Source organism: Paraphaeosphaeria sporulosa (genome assembly GCF_001642045.1).
Source record: "Paraphaeosphaeria sporulosa strain AP3s5-JAC2a unplaced genomic scaffold CC84scaffold_1, whole genome shotgun sequence".
Lineage (NCBI taxonomy): Eukaryota > Fungi > Ascomycota > Dothideomycetes > Pleosporales > Didymosphaeriaceae > Paraphaeosphaeria > Paraphaeosphaeria sporulosa.
In genome coordinates, this window is record NW_017253360.1 from 3,104,157 (window position 1) to 3,122,793 (window position 18,637).

The window sequence follows — 18,637 nt, forward strand, 5'->3', positions numbered from 1 at the left end:
CCCCACCACGGCGACATGCTTCACCTGAAACGATAGCGCCTCAGGGATGTGGCTGCTTTGCAGCTCGCCTAAGCGCGTCCATCCCTCACCATTGGGCCCAAAGCTGCAACTCCACGGCCCACAGACACCCGACATCCATCACCTGCAGCGTCTTCACCTTCAGTTGCCAGCACTGTCGAGCTGGTGAGTTACACGCACGCGGTCTGGCATACGGCACACACACTTGCTTAGTTGCTTTTGCCGGGCAGAGTCCTTTCGCCATACTCGTCACTATCTACCAACCCAGAGGCAGCCCAGTCCACCGGCTGTATCCCAACATTACATACAGGTATCATGCATCCTCCTATTCATCCTAAAGACCTATCACGTCCCGCAAGCGTGCGATCCTACCTAGCAATACCGTGTACTACTGGCTTGTTTCCTCCCCCCGTGCACCAGCAGCGTGAACAGCCCTCCTGATGTCGAACATCAAATCGTCCACTTCGCGGTGCTCCTGCCGATTGAGCGCTAGTTGAGGTGCCCCAAAAAGTGCATCCTTGAATGCTTTGAGTTTGTCGATAATGCTTCGCGGGGTAAGAATGACGCGCTCCGCGAAGGAGCGGCTAGGTGTGGCTGCGCTGTGCGAGGCTAGTTGAGCCTGGCTCTCGTGCACTTGACTAGCGGCACGTGTTGCGTCTGGCAGCTGCAGTGCAACATGTGCATTCTGTTCGCCCACATCGAGCGGCGTTTCTACCGAAGCAGACGTTTCATGTGTTATGTGCTGCATGTCCACGTCTCCGGCCGCAGCAGAGGAATCGCGGACCGCGGATGGAGCATCAGAATGTCGGGGCGTGACTCGGACATGGCCAAGGCGCATCGTCCTCGATTGATGAGAAGTCGTAGGCGTACTCTGCCTCGCTTCGCTCACGTCCTTGTCGATGCTTCGACGTGCTCGTTTGGGCGCTGGGGTGTCTTCCACAACGACGTCCTCAGGTCTGTTCTCGACCCGACCCAGCAACGAAGCTGAGCGGCGGTTACTCTGGGCACGCGTTGTGTCGGGTACAATGATTGTACGACCGGTAGGTGTCGGAGATGCTGCAGAGCCATTTGACGAGATAGCCTGTACTTGAGGCGTTGTGGCCACACCATTGCTAGGTGATTCTTCAGTCTTGTTCTTCTTAGGCCTGCCGGGGCCACGCCCCGAAGATGATTTGCGCTTCTTTGCATTGACCGACTGAGGGCTGGATGTGGATGGAGTTCGCCCAGAACGACGCAGGCTGCGTACCTGCGAGGTTTCTGAGTCTGCCGCCAGGCTAGAGAAAGAGTCTCCGACACGGCTAGTGCTAGTAGTGTCAGTGTTCGACTGACCGCTCTCGGTTACCGGAAGGTCAAGCACAGTGCTTTCATCTTTGCTAGGGAGCTGTTGAGATGGCGTCTTGGTAACGGCAGCATACTCTTGGGCTTGTATCTCAGCGTCCAGCTGCGCAGTCAACTGAAGGTCCAGCGTTGAGCTGGGTATATCGGAGGCGTCGATTTCGGATGTATGCTCCTCTACTGCCTTGTCAGGATCCCCGTCAGGGGTCCCTGTCAAGAAGTCGGCCTCATCGATGGTCATTCCATCATCGAAGGACATGGAAGAGCCTCCATATCGATCACCCGTGCCATGGTTCGCTTCGAAGCTCTCGACCTCGTCCCGAAGTTGGGATCCACGGGTTTGATGTACGGTCTCCTTTTCGAACCTTGGAGGCGACGAGCCTAGTTCTTCGTGATCATGGGCAGATTGGGCTGTGCGCACCGCAGTAGGTGTAGCCATACTAGTTCGGTCGCTCACTACCTCGTGGGAGCGGGTACGTGCTTGTGGAGTTGGCGACGAACCCACAAAAACCTCCATCTCTCCTAGAGCCCGTACGTTTCTCAGTGGGGTCCGGGATGTTACTGCCGGTAAACTATCAACGCTCATGGCATCGGAATGAAATTCGAGAGGTGAGCGAGCACGCGCGATTTGCGCTGGTCGAGGTGACATAGAGCGCATGTCGACATATACGTTGGATGAGCGCATCTGTCGTTCGTACACTTCCCGTTGACGCTCGGTCAGTATCTGCGACTCCTGGTCGTTCGGATTCGATGGTGAAGAGATGATGGGTTCGAATTGAAGTTGGGAGTTTTCATGGCGAAGACGACCCTTTGGTGTTCGTCCAGACGAAACCTTCTTGGTGCTGGTGCTAGGCACCATGGGAGACCGGGATTTAGAGCGAGATTTCCGTGACGATTTTGTTATCTTAAAGGGAGCTACTTTTACACGCGGCGTTCGCTTCTTGGGCTCAGACGCATCGGTGTTACTGTCGGAATCATAGATTGATGGCGCAATAACCTGTTTGAGTGAGCAGCGTTCTAAAGAATGTCGCTTTCGTTAGCAAACTTACATCATCGCCCTCCCGTACTTCAAGGCCGGGCAAAGAGAGTTCAGTTGTACTACCCAATCGACGCAAAGTCTCTTCGAGTCTCGATGGGTAGCGCAGTGCCTGTTCTCTACCAAAGGTTGCATTCCACGCGGCAATCGATGATTCAACGATCCCGCGTCTTCGGCTCACAAAGCCGCTTGTGATCAATGGCTCTAAATGAATAAGAATCTGGCCATTATTTCGCGGCAATTTGTGCATGGCAGCACAGACCTCTTGCCACAAATGCAACACCTGCCCATCGTTAGAAGCGTCCTATCAAAATATTAACACAGACTTACTGAGGTTTGTAGGACCTTGATCCACGCAGTCCTTGATTGTAATTTCCTCTCGGGATCCTCGATCCACCAGCGTATGGCCTCCTGGGTTTTCCGCAAGTACACAGCGAGTAAAGATGGTGGGCACTGTCGCACTGAGGTCGCCAATGCTTCGATGTAACTGCCCGTTATATTTGCGTCGTCCGCGTTCAAATGTTCATACGCGGCAGATCCAATAGACACTATTGCATCGTAGAGGTGATTATAGGGATCGAAGTCAGCGGATCTCCCTGATGTAGAAGTTGAAGGCCAAAGATTCTGGCGCCCCTGCTCAACAATCCTGCGGGCGATTGATGTAGGAAGATTGCGCAAGATGACGCTGAGAAATGGTAGGCAGGTGACCTTGGCTTCCATTCCAGTGCGCTTTAGGACATTCTCTGACATCTTTTCGACGACAGCGAGTATCACGGCACCCTCGCCAGCTTCTCGTCGGACCGTGTCCGTAAGAGAGCTGAGAAGTAGCTCCCCTGCAGGCTCTCTCGACAGATACGCGAAGCCCAAAGAGATTGCCTCAACGACGACATTGTACTCTTTACCCAGTTGTCGAGACCCTTGCTCCTTCCCATCCGATGTGTTTGCCTGAAGACAAGCGGTCAACAAAGTACAGGCTATTGACCAGAAGCTGTCAGAAAGAGGAGTTCGTGTGGACGCATCGACCAGGGTGGAACAATCGCGAACCAACTCCAATTTGCTCAAGCGTGTATTCTGGGCATCAAAACAAGGTTTGACCAGTACTTTCAATGCCCGCAGCCTTAGCGAGTCAGACAATTTGCCTTCGGACTGGTTGATAAGTAAATCGACGAAGTAGAGAAGTGGTGATGTACGAGGACCGTGTAATCGAGAACGATGAGACGGTGTCGCAGCAGCCTCAAAGTCATTCTGTTCGTTGCGTGCAAGACATTTGTCAGAAAAGCGCACTGCACCGAGCTTCATGACAACCGTTTCCAACAGAAAGCAGTACTTGTCAGCCCAACTATCCTCTTTTTGCTGGGATAGCGCCAATTGCGCAGCATGTCCGTCCCATATACGTCGTAGGGAATTGACCAGGTGTGCCATTGCATCCTTGGAATCGTTCGAGACCATGACCTCTTGGCTGCTCGCGGTGTTCAACGAGTTCAATAGAGAGAGCCACATCGTCTTCGCCGGCTCGTCTTTGCAATCGTCAGTTGTCCATGGTGTTACGTCTAGAAGCACCTCCACGAATTCTAGGATAGAAGGAACGGACTTCCGTACCCATTTGGGATCCAATGTCGGTAAGTCCTGAAGCTGCAACATAGCCTGCGGTCGTAGGTCTAGGGTCCTCTGCGGATCGCAGGGTTTTCGGTTGCCCTTGAACAGAGCTGACGCGACCCGACAAGCAGCAAACGCGTGCTTCAGTGACGAGTGGCCGGTAGACGATGGCCGGACAAGTGGTCTCCAGAAATCGGCAACAAAATCCAACCAGTATCGATCCAGCTGTTTGTGCGTCGCGGTGGGTCCAAAGGCATGGTACAGCAAAGCAAAATAGGCGGCTGTCGCTGCATCCCTTTCTGTTTTCTTGCCGCGCTGGTGCTCAAGTTGAGATTGGGAAATCCTGACAAGCATCTTTGACCACACTTGTGGTGTGTTCTCCTTCAACTGTACTGCATATACGAGGAAGCCAAGGGCAACGTTGGCCTGTATCTTGACATCCTCCCTGGTAGATCTGAAAAGCATCTCAAAAACCTTCAGCCATTCAGCAATGGCGGAAAATTGACCTTTGTCGAGGCAGCCGGGAAGTAACGACGTGACAGCCGACCAAATTTGAGGGGCCATTGCGGCATTGTCCGAGCCTAGCAACTTTTGCAGTTCCTTCGCCATCCCATGTATAGCTGTTTCTCCGTCGCTTCTGACCTTGTTCATGACAAGAAGAACGGACATGGTGACTTGCCGATCGTTGCCGAAAGCTTTAGCAGAGGATATGATGGTGTCTAGAGCGCTCTGATTGATGTCTTTATGTGTGGAAAGCAAAGCCTTGACAGTGTGCTTGAACCATCGCTCCGTATTCTTCGACATTACTTCCGGCCGTTGCTGGATCAATTTTCTGAAGATTCGAACCCGGTATGCTAAGACAGAAAGTCCGGAAACACGCTCTTCTATCGTATCCATAACATCCAGAATTCTTTCTACACGCATGGGTGTCATCGTCCTCGGTCGAAAGTTCTGTTGCATTAGCACGGCCAAGTGCGTGTTAATAGCCACCTTTGGCATGTTTGGGTCTGCGGCAACTTGGATGATTCGGTCAATAACAAAGTTGCAGAACTCATCCGACATAGCAGGCCGGACTTCTTGTATGCGGATCAACGCCATGAGAAACTTCAAGGCCTGCTGGAGGAGCTGCGTATCCAGGCCGGTGCCACTGATACCTGGAGCATACATGTCCCGCTTTATGAACTGTGTTATCAGGCCCATCTTGTCAACCAGAGCCTGTGGGTCTGGCAGCTTGTCGTATGCTTGCATGGTACGTTGGAGCGAGTGATAGCCATCGAAACGATTGGAGCGGGTCTGCGAAGCCAGCTGCTTCATGACGGAGTCCAGCATCTCGGCGAATGACTGGTTTTGTATAGGTGTGCCTTGGTCTGCAGGTGGTGGTGTGGACGCGGCGTCGGACGGCTTGAGGATCGATTTGAGCGGCTTCGACACGCGTGTCTGGGGTAAAGGACGCAGAGGCGAGCTGTGAAGCGGTATGAAGGACTGCGAGGATACGACGTTGCCATTTGCCGCGGCTAGCTGAGCCTCGAAGTTGACCTTCTTCTTTCTGCTGGAAGATCGTGTAGAGCTTGATGGGATGCCCGTCTCGGACGACGGCGAGGTCTGGGGCGTGTTGAGGAGGGTTTTGGCCGCGAGTAATTTGGCAACGGGCTCTTTCGTGCCAAAGGGGTCTTTGAGGAAATCCAGGACTTCTTCGGCGTCTGGATCGGCTTCGTGGATATCCCTCGGCGGCGTTGGGGGTCGTACGGAAAGGGACTCAAGCTTGGAACCGGAAAACACCATGGCTATGCTGGAAAACAATCATGCAGAAACAAAAACAGAGAGCAGGTCGAGCGCTGGCATCGCGCGTCAACGGGCGTGTAGAGAGCAGCAGACGGGCGTGGGTGGGAGGACGTGCTGGGGCTGCCGTGCTGAAATGGCTGGCTGGCCGATGCGCGCGACCCTTGCACGTCCACGTCCAAGTCGCGTACCGGCGCGTCCTCGAGCGCCGCCGTCACGTGCCCTGCCGGACCTGGTTTAATGGAAGACCCTGCAGCGTTGGATGACCGATTCGTCTTCACTGCGTGAACGGAGCTTTGTGTCACTCCTCACTGGTCTATATGATAACTCTCGCGTCAACGTATGTGTGTTTGCAAAGGCGCGAAACACGGCCGTGTCCCGGCCATATCCGCAAATATCATGTCCATCAAATCAGATGTTCTGGGATAGCGCGGACAGCACGCAGATGAAAGCATCTTCGAGGGTGTCAGTCCTCCTCGTCCTTCTACTCTCCAAGTGGCTGCGCACCCTTTATACCATGCGTATCCATAATACATAAACGGCGTCTACTGATAATCGTTCATGTGCCTTCTGTTGCATCCTGTTCGTCGGCGCCCTGGTCCATTATACAACCAGATGCGCGCTAGCACATACCGGTACCCCACACTCAGGGCACCCGCTCAGGGACGTCGCGACCAGACATAGTCTCACGTGCAGCGCAATTCGTAGCCCAATGCGGGTTCTAGATGACCTGTGTTCCAGCCCGGCAGCATGCGCAGTTTCTTGGTCCCGCCGTGAATGTCATTCGCTCATGCTTGAGGTGTCGTCTCGCGTCTGCCCGCATCAAAGCTTCGGCGCGGGGTCCTCCGCCGCCATCGCGCGCCTTGCGAGCATCACCTCCCACCCTACTCGTACAGCAGTGCAAGGCAACCCCTGCGCTACGCCCTTTGCAACATGCTGAGCAGACAAGAGTCGAAGCCGCGCGGCGGTAAAGGTGCGCGTATACTCCGTGACTGTGTCGGACGCTGCTGATCTTGTCGCAGCGAAGCTGGAAGATGTAACCAACATCCTTCACGAGTTGACGACGGACCTGACCGCGAAGAAACTCGCCTCGAAACGTATGCGCTTGCAGCTTCCACACGTGCACCTCTGCTTACACGGAAGTAGGGCGAAAGACCTTGCTGGAACAACTCAAGGTGCATGGCCGGGCTGTGGAAGATGCAGATCCAATATTTACCAAGGACGTATGTTGTGACCCCCAGCGGAACGTGACGAGGCGCGAGACGCTGATTATATATATGTAGGGGATCCACACACTCTGCCAATATGCCTTCGAAGACACCGATGTCCCGACCTCGCAAGAAGCGCTCCGTTGCATCGCAAACGCTCTGCTGCTCGAGCCCAAGATGCGCCAGGTGGTGGTCGACCTTGGGTATGCACCAAAGGCAGCGGACAGACTGAAGGCATGTTTTACACCGGGCCAGGGACTTAGCTGACAGTGCGCAGCAAGAAAATGTTGACGACGAATTCCTGTGCTCTCGCATTCTTTTCCTCATGACCTACGATACCAATGTTGACTTCGACAACCTGGTCCAACACAACGAACTTGCCGAAAATATCAACAACGCCATGACCCGACATGCAAAGCGGTACTCCAAGCATGCGCGGCGCCATTCGCAGATGCACACTTCGCCCATAGATCTCATGGCGCTGTCAGAGACACTTAAACTCATGTTCAACATCACCCACTTCTACCCTGATCTGGCCGAGCACTTCTCCAAGTCGATACCGCACATCTTCAAGATTCTTACGCGTCGAAAGATACCCAGCCCGCCCCTCCAAGCGCCAGTAAACTACCTCGTCAATTCCCTTCTGAATCTCGATCTGGAGGACAAAAAGGGCCAACAATTGAAGTTCTTGGGCATGAACGCCGTGTTCCCCACGTTCGACCAGAAGTGCAACGCTGAGTTTCTCATTGATATATTGGACAATGCTATTGTAGAGTACTCGGAAAGGGAGCTGGACGAAACGGTGGCTCCCGTGCTAACCCTCATACGTCGCATCTACGAAATCGCACCCGAGAGCGTACAGAAACACATAGAATGGCTCCTGCTTCCCACCGACAAGGAGCGATCACGCCCTCTGGGTCAGTCCGACACTCTCTCAGCACGCCTCCTCCGCCTTTCGACCTCTGCCATGACACCTTCCTTACGGAGCTCCATATCCGCCATGATGTTCGAGCTGTCTGGAAAGGACGCGAGTAAATTCGTCCAAAACGTTGGATATGGCTTCGCTTCGGGATTCTTGCTGAGTAACAACATTCAAATGCCCGAGAGCGCGATCGAAGCCTCCGCGACTGCAGACCCAGACAAGGCTATACCCGTAAACCCGATAACAGGACAGAGGTTGGATGCTGAAGATCCAAGCTTCCAGGAGCCAATGACAGAGGAAGAGAAAGAGCGGGAGGCGGAGCGGCTGTTTGTGCTGTTTGAAAGGTACATAATGAACTTTCCACTCACGATTCCGCCATACTAATAGACCTGGTAGACTTAAAGCCACGGGTGTGGTCAACGTGAAGAATCCTGTCGAGGAAGCTTTCCGCTCTGGGCGCATCCAAGAGCTTCCGGATGACGCTGACTGATTGGATTCGTGCCTTCTTTTGGATACTGGCAGTACAAAGGCTGTGGCAAAGCAGCGAGCAACGGCTTTTGGATTAGTGCAGGAAATCAGCACGCTGGCAGTGCTCCGGCCGTTTGAGGTTGACATGCTGTTAATGTCTGGTCATTACGAAACTGGATGTCTCCAGAGGCGGATATCTGATCACGGGCGCGCTACATGCCCCGTTGTTATATACATGATAGTGCCTATGACGATTCAAGACGTCCTACATATCGACGCAAGTACATGAGAGCAGTAATGAAAATAACATCAAATATCTCACAGGCTGAATGAATCATACAGAGCTGGCACTGCTCGTTCCACTCCTGATCATCGAAGAGCATATTTTGTCCGTATACCGGAATAAAAGGCACCGTACAACTGCGAGAAGTTGACTCCTATACTATCGACTTGCTGAAGTGATGGTGAAGATCCCTGGTCCCTGGCGCCTCCCATACTACCCAAAGGAACGTTCTTCACTATGTGCCCTCCTAAAGCAGGGGAAATATACGCTGAGCGCAGACGCAGAAGCACAGGGTAGTGCGAGAGTGCCTCCACGGTCGCGGAACCCCACGATCCGAGAGCTTCCCAGGTGATGTCGTAGTTTTGTGAATGGATTTCTGTATAATGGTACACTTTCCAGGCGAGGTAGATTCGAAAGGAGCCGATGGCACAGGTACTGGGTTAAATCAGCTACCGCAGATTCCATCTTTGTGGTGGGAACCTTGCATCGACCCTTCGCCGAATATGATCGACAAGCCGAGCTTCTGCACAAGCTGGAGCTTGAACTTCCATACTGCGAACAGTGGGAGTAGACAAGCAATAAAATCCTGCGTTACGCTGGTCGGAGTGATCACTAAGAACGTTGTCAATTCGTCTTGGCACTTGTAATAATGAGTCTGCGAGCATGACGTTGTGAAATGGTACCAGCAGGCCTGCACATGCCAGCGTGGGAACACCAGGACGAAGATGATGCTCGCCAGATCGTAATGTAGATGGGTCTGCTGATAAGAGACGGTGACATTCGATTATAGAACGTACAAATGGATGTTTTTGTGAGAGTATTCGTCGCGAGATATATGATCTCCATGGCCAGGGTGATTCAGTTTCTCAAGTTCCGTACAATACATGGAAGAAATCCACTTACCTGACGAACTGTTATATATGTGGAATTTTGTCATAGATGTGAAGATGAAACCCGTAGATATGAAATGCTAGATCTATGCGTGTTTTACACATGATCATAGTGACGAGCTTGACGCCTAATATCGTTTCGATGACCTGGCCATGTAATATAAGCAACGCGTAAGTTAACAATGGGAAGCCGTGCTGGGCTTGGAGAGTATCGAGGAGCATAGTCCCCGGTGCACAATTTGTAGTACATGTTCAGTCTTACCATGCAAGTAATAATCAGCCAATCATCTATGCCAACAGTCCTAGTTATTCGAGAACGACTCCAAAAGCGTGGAAAGAGGACTCCCGACGCGATGATGAATATAATGACGATACATGGTGAGATTGGAAGAATAAGCAAGAGTAACACCCCTTCCACTCCTTTATAAGGAGTCTGGGACGGTGCACGTGAAAGTGCAAGTGCAAGTGCGCCGCTAGCCTCTGGGGTCGACTGCTCTCAACACTTCATCGGTTGATCGTCTCGGATTACTTGAATCTACTCGTCTCTCCTATAGCCACATCACGCAGCTTCAAAATGTACATGATCAACAAGGTAACAGGCCTGTGTTTGATGTTGAGATTTGGTTGGAGTGTATAGTGGTAACGCATCAGGTTCTGACGGCCACGGATCTGGAGCGTGTTCCGAGGATCGGCTCCAACCAGGCGAGCAACCTTCAGTTGAAACTTGGAAAAATAAAGTGCTAGTGCTGTTAATCAGTGGTGTACTGTTATGCTATGCTCACGCGCACAAGAGGACCGATTGCTACCACAGACGCAGTGCATTCAGTGGCTATTATACCATAGGTATTATCCCCAACATTTGCGTACAGGTTTCGATTTAGCATAAGCTACACTCAGTTCTTGCTCCAAATTAAAAACAAGAAACCCACATATTCTCACTACGAAGAAGGTTCAAAGTAGCGCAATTGGCGCCCAAATGGATCCTGTCTTCCTTTGGTGCTAAAAACCGCCCCAAATTCAACCAGGATGCTTTGTGTTAAGGCAAAATCGTTGGCGCTGTCCATGTCGACCCGTCTGGCACATTTAAGTTTTTGAGTGCTTGATAGACAGCAGGAAAGCAGCACAAAGTCATCACCGAGGTTACATTCAACAGCCAAACAAGGAGCCAGTAGTGTAATTACACTAGTAGCCTCGAGCACATGCACCGTTCGCTTCGGAATTCTCACACGTCTGTGACTTCTCTGATTTCGTCGACGTTCAGGATGAATCGAAAGTTTAAAGAAAGATCAAAGGTTAGTTATCTCGCCTTTGAAAAGTTTATGTACGCTGACGTGTGATCCGCAGAGCGTTTAAAGGTGTGTCTGAATGATACAGGCTGCAAGTATGTCTTTCTTGCTGCAGCTGGCATCGCATCATATATGAGAGCAATTTGGGACTCAATCAACACAAGCATAAGATCAAGTATGTCAAAGGAGGTTTTCTAGAACAAGGTATGCTGGCCTTGCGCGTGTCGATGGTGGCGTTTCTGTGCGTCTTTCGAGCACCACCAGAGTCCAGCGGAAAAACCACGAGGGGAAGGCAATTAGATTCTGCTTCGATCATCAGAAGGTACCCAATTGCCTGGAACTCTGCTATAGAGTGAATGACAAAACTTCCTCCAGGGCGGATGCCGCCAGCCTAGTTGCAAATTTGAGCACTCCAACGTTGGCAATATCATCAAACTACTAGGTAAGCTTCAAGAAGGACCCCGTAATATGATAAGTCTTCTTATCGTCGGTCGACCCGGCATCGTTCCCATGAATGCGAACGAAGAGCGCCTCAAAAAGGTCTTCGCATCTCTATTCGCACACATACTAAAGAACAGTGGGCGGTATATCTTACTCGATAAAACGACGAAGGACAATCTGCACCGACTTCCATATGTCACCAGTGCGACGTGAAGTTTTGCAAACTAGATCATGACTCACTGGAGCCTGGTGCTTTCCGCTGCCTCCAGTACATCATGAAGAGGACTCGGTGCACCCAAGGGCGGCGAGTGTCGCGATACAAAATGCTTCAACAGACATGTTTGCCAAAAGATCGAGTGTCGAATGAGGCGCGTTCAAGGCTGCAAAATGATAGAGGAGATGCATAAGGTTGTTCTTCATGTCGATAGATGGGTGAAAATTGATATGGGCGGTGAGAGGGTCAATAAAAATGGCGTCGGAGGCACTGATGACGCCCTCATTGACTTCGGTGACTAGTCGGAAGACCCGCGAACAAGATCTAGGTAGAGCAAGCATGCATTTGGGACAAATTGGTGACTTCTCTACAGCCTGACACACAAGATGTAGCCAGTTGCTGATGGTGCATCAACCAGGAGATATTCAGAATACCGAAAAGATGGGAAAGGCACGGGAGGAGGATACAATTGATTTTTCTATACTACCTCACTCAGCCAGCATTTGTTGGGCTCATGATATACAGGCTGAAATTTCAATATTCCCGAAATGTAATGCAAACAGGTGACATCAATGTGATAGGGCAGAAATATGACTAGCACTCATGTATTGATGCAATTGAATTATGGCGGATTGGCCATGACGGCCTGCGCGGACTTATCGGATATACCAGGTGCTATTCGTCTCATCAGCTAGTCCTAGATAGGCTGCATTTTGCGCTTGTTCCCTGAAGTACCCAAGTCTGTGCGCGGCAACGACACGACGCATCGTTCTTTACATAGCCTCGCCTCCTTCCCAAGTAGCTGTGTAAAAGCGGAGCATATAATACAAACTCCTTCTCGATTGTGGGTGGCTACTCTATTCCCTAACAACGACGTCCATGACAGATAGACTGCAAGGGTATTCAGAATTATTCGGGCGGTAGAGCTTCGTATCTGAGCAGACTTTTGAGGGAATTCATCGAGTCGACTGGTCTTATCTTTCCCTTGACATCACCCGTTTGTCATAAGTAGTACAAGATGGTTGGAGTCCCGGGGCGGTCAAAAGGTACCTCGCCATGCTTCCAACTCTTTCACCACGCTAAACCCGAGAGGATGCTCGACGTGCCGATATAGGAAGAAGGGGGTATGTAATCTTCTATACGAGTGCGCTAATTTTGCCTATGACTGATTATGCCCTATCAAGTGCGACCAACTACGACCCATTTGTGGCAATTGCATACGCGGGGGACTCGAGTGTGGCGGATACGAGCGTACCATTATTTTGGTTCATGCCGATGATTCAGGAAAAGGAACCTACAAACCCGTCGTGAAGAAAGCACAGAATCGTTCGCAGCAGCCTGGTCCGATGTGCGGACCAGTATTCGTGGCTCCACAGTCTAAGGGCCTGAACAGGACGTCGTTCGAGCTGCGATTCTATGAAAACTTCTGGGATTTATTTTTACCTCCAAGGTCTGGTCCGGTAGATCCATGCACGACTTCTTTTGTAAGCTCGGGCACTCAGTGGGCTGATTATACTCTTAATTGTGTGCCCCGAAGCGAGGTGACGAGGTGCGCGTTACTTGCATTGAGTACCTCGAAAATAGGCAGAGACACGGAAGACAAGCTGCTCACACGGCAGGGTCTCGAGCTGTACGGCAAAGCGCTGTCGCTGTTCGCTAAGGAGCTGCAGACTCCAGGCAAGGCGAAACCGTTCGAGGTGCTAAATTGCTGTCGCATATTGGCGCTATATGAGGTGAGTACGTTGGCTTGCAAAGGGCGTCTGGCTAACCGTTGCAGCAACTCAATGATATTAGCGCAGCAGCAAGAAATTGGAAAGGCCATATACAAGGCTTGCTGAGCCTTGTCCACCAGCATCCCCCCGAAGCATTCTCGCATACTGGTGCACATGAGATATTCCTCGAGTGTCGTCACAATGGTGTGACTTCTGCTCTTGCAAACCGAAAGGCAACCTTTCTCTCTAAGCCCGAGTGGATCAGTGGACCTTGGAAATCGAGACACAAGGACGTCGTTGATACCGCTTTTGATATTTTGGTCAAAATTCCCGGCGTCCTGGAAGAATGGGACCTGATTAGCACTCGCACGTCCACTGGAGAAGCTCTTCGCAGGGCAAGGGTCTTCAGGGACCAATGTTCTAAGGTTGATCACGAGCTCTCTATGTGGTACAGCAGCTTCATATCTGTGCTCGCACACGCGCATCCAGTTGAAGCAGAGGCTCTTCTCAATGGCACAGACAGACCCGCACAACAAACAATGATACCAGACATCTTAGCGAAAGTCGGACTTCATCACCTCCACGCGATGATGATATATTGGACAACGTGCATGATTCTACATGCTACTATTGACCTTGTGGATGATTTTTTCCCCATGGCTACCAGTTTCGGGAGCGAAGCGCCCAGATTACGGGGCTTTCAAATCATCAAATACCTTATATGCCTAGCACACAGTGCTAAGTACTTCCTTGGGTCTGAAATGGGTTTGCTTGGGCCCCTGATCATATCTTACACAGGTACCGGCTTAATTCGCACGCTTTACGCACACCAGGCCTGCTTTCCAGAAGCTGATCCTAAAGATCTGGAAGAGCTGAGGCATGTAATGAAGTCCATTGGGAGCTTGAGAGGGTTCAACACATGGCAGATGTGGAAACATGGCATGGATGAGCTCAACAACGATAAGAAAGGCACGTGTCGTCTCCATCTACACTACCAGGGCGAATAGAGTACTGGAGTGCTAACAAGGTCTAGCGATAATCGACCGCTATAACCACGATCACGTCGATTGCAAGAATGGGCATTTGACCTAGGTTCCCGGTCGGGCAGAAACAGCAGTAGGCCCAAAGACTCATAATCTGAGGCAGTCTTGTGGCAGGATAGAAGATAAAATCACTCACGTTACAAAACAATGACTTCATTACAGCTAACGGCTCTGGATCAAACTGCCTGCTTTGCAACGAGGAGACTGCGATTGACAAAGGAAGATTGCGGAATTTTCGCGCACTCATATTTATTTAGTAGCTATCCCAGACACTCGTGGCCGGCACAGGCACCTCTAGTCAACACAAGCTCACATCGATTCAGTGCAGCCCAACGCGCATATATTAGCACATCTCAGTGTTTCCCTAGCTTTGAATCTGTGCGAGTCTCTCTCGCGTAGAGGGCAACGAGAGCATGAGAGAGTACACGCCCAAAACATATCGCATGATGCAGCCACTAATTGCTTTACAAGAACTCAACGCATTGACGTCACTCCATGATTTTCACCGTCCTGTTGAGTGGCAGTCGTGCTTTGAGGAGGTGAGATGTGTTAACACTCATAGTTCCATAGCTTAGGTGTGGTGAACCTTGATGGGGATTGTATAGTACATTTTCCTCAATGAATCCGTAGTCCTAGAAATATTAAGGGATACCGGAGCCGTGAAATACAATATGGGGGCACTCGTGGGTGCCCGTGGGCTGCTGCCCACGAGGAGAATGGAATGGCCTAGGGTGGGTCACGTGTGAACCGTGGTTCTGGAGACATCGTTGCCTCAACCACCCAGCAGCGATGACGTGGTCAGCGGCAATACCAAAACGAAACGGACCTGACCACGGTGCTAAAACGATGCCAAATTTTTTGTTCTTGTCTGTGGGTGGTGTCGACAGCAAACGCGCCCGGTGAAACAAGCCTGGCGGGTGGGTGCAGAACGCTAACATCATCCATTCACTATCACCTCGATCCACAATGAGAATCTCTCTCTCTGACCAAACGCACCCAACACGACACTTGCGACAACACAAACCCTCGACCGTCGCAGAGACGACATCGAAAACCCCCCAAGAGAAACCAGCGCAAGACTCACCTTTTGTTTGTTCGGACAGCAACAGTTATCATGGAGTACGCAGCGCCGCCCGCAGACGGTGCCGACCGCAGATGGAAGCCGCAGGATGTTACCGCTCACAACCAGCGTGCGCATGCTTTTGCGCAGACAAGAGCGATGATCCGCCTTGAGACAGAGTCGCTCTTTGTCACTTCTTCGCGCGGTTTTGGCCGCGAGCTGCCACCTACGGGCCTTGCACGACCACCCTTGAAGAGCCGTCGATACACTATTGACGCCTCACTCGCTACCAGGGCTTTCCAGTACGAACGTGACTATACAGCCAACAACTACGACCGTTTACCAGAAGACTTGACATACCCAACACAATTTATCGCGAAGACCAATGTTTCTGCGCGAGAGATAGACGAACGTGTTCAGCTCGGGATCCAGCTCACCCTACCGGACCCGCTTCGCTATCGCGAGCTTCATCGCTGGGGTCGTGTTCTGCCGCAATTCAACGAGGACAGATACCCCGGCGATGATGGTGAGCGGCGCTTCATGAACGACACGTACATTCAGTTCAGCGATGGTCCGCTAAGGAATGAAGACTTTATCACCATCACCTCAATGACTTATGGATCCTGGTATAGAGACGACGTTATGGACGCTGCGCTGGCGTTATGTTCGATCTACTATGGAGCTGAGGACAACGAGATCATGGTCGTAGGCTCCGGGACGTCGCAGGCTTTCAAATTCGCAGCTATGACGCATGGAGAATTGGACATGACTGAGTTGCGAGCATACGCGCCGATATTCCAAGGCAAGAAGTGGATTTTGATGCCTCTGAACGACGGCATCGGTGAGACGTCCACAGGGCAATTCCACGGGACTCATTGGTCTCTTCTCGCAATCAACCGGCCTAGCAAGTCAGCGCACTACATTGATGGCTACGGATACAGCATGGAAAAAATGGCTAAGTGCTACGCATGTGCTTTGCAGAAGATGCTCGATGATGAGGAGTACGACTTCTATATTGAGTGGAACTCTCCTGACCAATGGAGCAACAATTCCACGCCTTTTATCGATTGGGGTCCTTGTGGCCCGTACGTTGTGAAGATCGTTAAGATCATGATGGCCCATATTCGCAATCATCAGAATGTCGGACGCGAGGCAGATATTACGCTCCATCTCAATTCCAGTTTCCGTTCTCAATTCGACTTTGATTCTTACTCCGAGCGCCGAGCCCTAGAGTACACCATCGCAAGTTTCGAGGCCGATCAGGTCGCGAGGGAGCGCGCGACACTCTACGCCAATACGGTCCTGGGCCTTCCCCGTCCGCTAGATCAGGCTGAGGTCGGCAACCCAACGTGGTCGAATCACGACGCGCCACTCTTTACCCAAGAGACTTCACAGTGTTTGACCTTACGCAAGTTGGGTAATTATCGGGAGCTTGCCCACCGCCAGCGCCAGCACCGGCGCCATACACCAGTATATACCTCCAGCTCCAGCGGTAGCTCTGGTGGCATCAGCGTCAACAGTGAGGCTAGTGGTACCCACCGCCGATTCGCGTGTAACGGAGCTCAAAGCGGCCAATTTGCGAATGATGTGGAGATGCAGGAGCGGCCAGTGTCGACCGCGGTCAATGATGATGGCTGCGGAGTCCGCATCGAAGAATTCTTCGACAATGACAACGACTACTGTTCACTGAATTTGGCTATGCCTGATCAATCTCGGCGATCTCCAAGCCTCGACACGCCCAGCTCATCCATCTAAAACACCTCCCAAAGCAGCCACAACCACGACGAGACGGTCCGCTCTGAGGTCAACACCCATGATGAGATTGACCGGCTTTTGGATGAAATGGCTTAGTAGTGGGCCTCCTCAACGGTTTACCATTGCTGTCGAAGCATTTTCTGGCCGGGACGAACTGATATGTTCCTGCTCATAGGGACCTCTTGTCTTTGACATATCGCAAAGATGACTTACGCCAGGATCGGCGTTCTTTGATCGGTATCTTACACTCGTTTCCTTTCTAGTGTTCTTGCATATTCTATTAAAGTCCCGCGTTGGACTATGCCTTGCTCTTGGTGGTTATAACAGCTGGCATCCCGTCGTCCTACGTACTACCTCGTCGACACGAGAAACATAATTGGGCACAGCTATGCGGAATACTGGCATCTGTTTCATGAATTTTTGGAGTTGCTTGACTGGCCCATTCCCTGCAGAGCTCTATACCCCAAAATACATCTTGTCCAGACGAAGTTTTAATTTGGTTCACTCCAAATCTATTATAGCTCAATGATGATTTCCTCACTCTGCTTAGCAGTCTTAGAAATAAGATTTCCCAGATAAATCATAGACTAAAATATGCCCGAAAAGCTATACATGTCCATATGTCAAAGGTTAGACAGCAAGAGCCCAAACATATGCTGGGATCTACTATTAGAGGGTCTCATAACACAGCGGGAAACATTTCCATTGGGCCCTGGTGTTTCTTTGGAGAGCTGCATTGCTCAGATTTTTTGACTCGAGGTTGTCACTGCAAAGAACAGCATCCCGCCTACGTCTTGTCAACACTCAACGCAGTCAGACATAAGGTGAATCACCTCTGTTCATCGCAGTGGACGGGGTCCATCTACATTCGGTCAGCTTGATTCGAACTTAAGTATGAAAATATCTGAACCGACTTCGTCACTTCCACTAGCTCAGCTTTCTTGTTCTCAAATCGCCATTTTCGCCGCTCATCGCCTTGCCGTGTCTCCTCGCGCTGACTTTCACCAGACGCGGAGGTTCTTAGTGCTTCTAGATAGACGTGAAGATTTAATTCTCATGAGAAGTCGCGTTTGCTGGAATTCCCATTTCCTTTGATTGATATGCAGTTAAAAAAGAATGAGTGACAATGGTTATAGTACGGATAATGATAACAGCTTCTGCATTCGTTAGGATCTGGTGAACTGGCCACTTCGTGGATTCTGTCCTGGCCTACTATGATGGACTATGTACTTTCCTATAAGCTGACAGCAGCTGACGGAAGATTCATCAGGTAAACAGTACGCGAAGCCAGTGTGTGTGACTTCATCCAATGCAACGAGTTGAGATACATGGGTCTCCTCTAGAAATATTAGAGACGTCTTATAGCAGCATATGCCCCAGTAGTCTACTGAGACGACCAACAAGTCAATTGATCCTTGAACGCGGTATTGCACCCAGCTACAGGAGAACACCAGTAATCTCAAATAGCTTCTGTACACCTTTCGATACGTACACAATTCCGCTAGTAGCATGAATATCGGTATAGCCAAGGAAGCAGGACAAATCATCATCTGATCTAGGCTTACGATCACGCCGATCGGCCAGGCATTCG

The 18,637-nt window shown here is 51.0% G+C and overlaps 5 protein-coding genes across 5 annotated transcripts; 3 read left to right on the forward strand and 2 right to left on the reverse strand.

Moving 5' to 3' along the window:
• Window positions 1-141: 141 nt before the first annotated feature.
• On the reverse strand, window positions 142-5,834 carry CC84DRAFT_1254571 (uncharacterized protein). Its single transcript, XM_018184476.1, has 3 exons — window positions 2,720-5,834; window positions 2,403-2,672; window positions 142-2,350 (listed from the first exon to the last, which is right to left on the reverse strand). Exons 1-3 carry the CDS (start codon window positions 5,765-5,767, stop codon window positions 407-409), a joined length of 5,262 nt encoding a protein of 1,753 aa, XP_018042630.1. The 5' UTR covers window positions 5,768-5,834; the 3' UTR covers window positions 142-406.
• A 619-nt stretch (window positions 5,835-6,453) lies between these two features.
• CC84DRAFT_1254572 (uncharacterized protein) lies at window positions 6,454-8,719 on the forward strand. Its single transcript, XM_018184477.1, has 6 exons — window positions 6,454-6,737; window positions 6,787-6,861; window positions 6,911-6,987; window positions 7,048-7,206; window positions 7,250-8,238; window positions 8,291-8,719. The coding sequence occupies exons 1-6, from the start codon at window positions 6,698-6,700 to the stop codon at window positions 8,382-8,384; spliced, it is 1,434 nt and encodes a 477-aa protein (XP_018042631.1). The 5' UTR covers window positions 6,454-6,697; the 3' UTR covers window positions 8,385-8,719.
• An 89-nt stretch (window positions 8,720-8,808) lies between these two features.
• Window positions 8,809-9,496, reverse strand: CC84DRAFT_1226361 (uncharacterized protein; the record flags this gene model as incomplete). Its single annotated transcript, XM_018183587.1, has 2 exons — window positions 8,809-9,080; window positions 9,137-9,496. Coding segments are annotated over 2 exons (582 nt in total), but the record flags the coding sequence as incomplete, so codon positions are not given.
• A 2,733-nt stretch (window positions 9,497-12,229) lies between these two features.
• CC84DRAFT_94965 (uncharacterized protein) lies at window positions 12,230-14,617 on the forward strand. Its single transcript, XM_018187939.1, has 5 exons — window positions 12,230-12,522; window positions 12,569-12,600; window positions 12,661-13,209; window positions 13,254-14,157; window positions 14,222-14,617. The coding sequence occupies exons 1-5, from the start codon at window positions 12,495-12,497 to the stop codon at window positions 14,278-14,280; spliced, it is 1,572 nt and encodes a 523-aa protein (XP_018042633.1). The 5' UTR covers window positions 12,230-12,494; the 3' UTR covers window positions 14,281-14,617.
• Window positions 14,618-15,345: 728 nt separating this feature from the next.
• On the forward strand, window positions 15,346-17,054 carry CC84DRAFT_1226364 (uncharacterized protein; the record flags this gene model as incomplete). The annotated part of the gene is made up of 1 exon (XM_018183588.1): window positions 15,346-17,054. The coding sequence occupies one exon, from the start codon at window positions 15,346-15,348 to the stop codon at window positions 17,044-17,046; it is 1,701 nt and encodes a 566-aa protein (XP_018042634.1). The 3' UTR covers window positions 17,047-17,054.
• Between the last annotated feature and the right edge of the window lie 1,583 nt (window positions 17,055-18,637).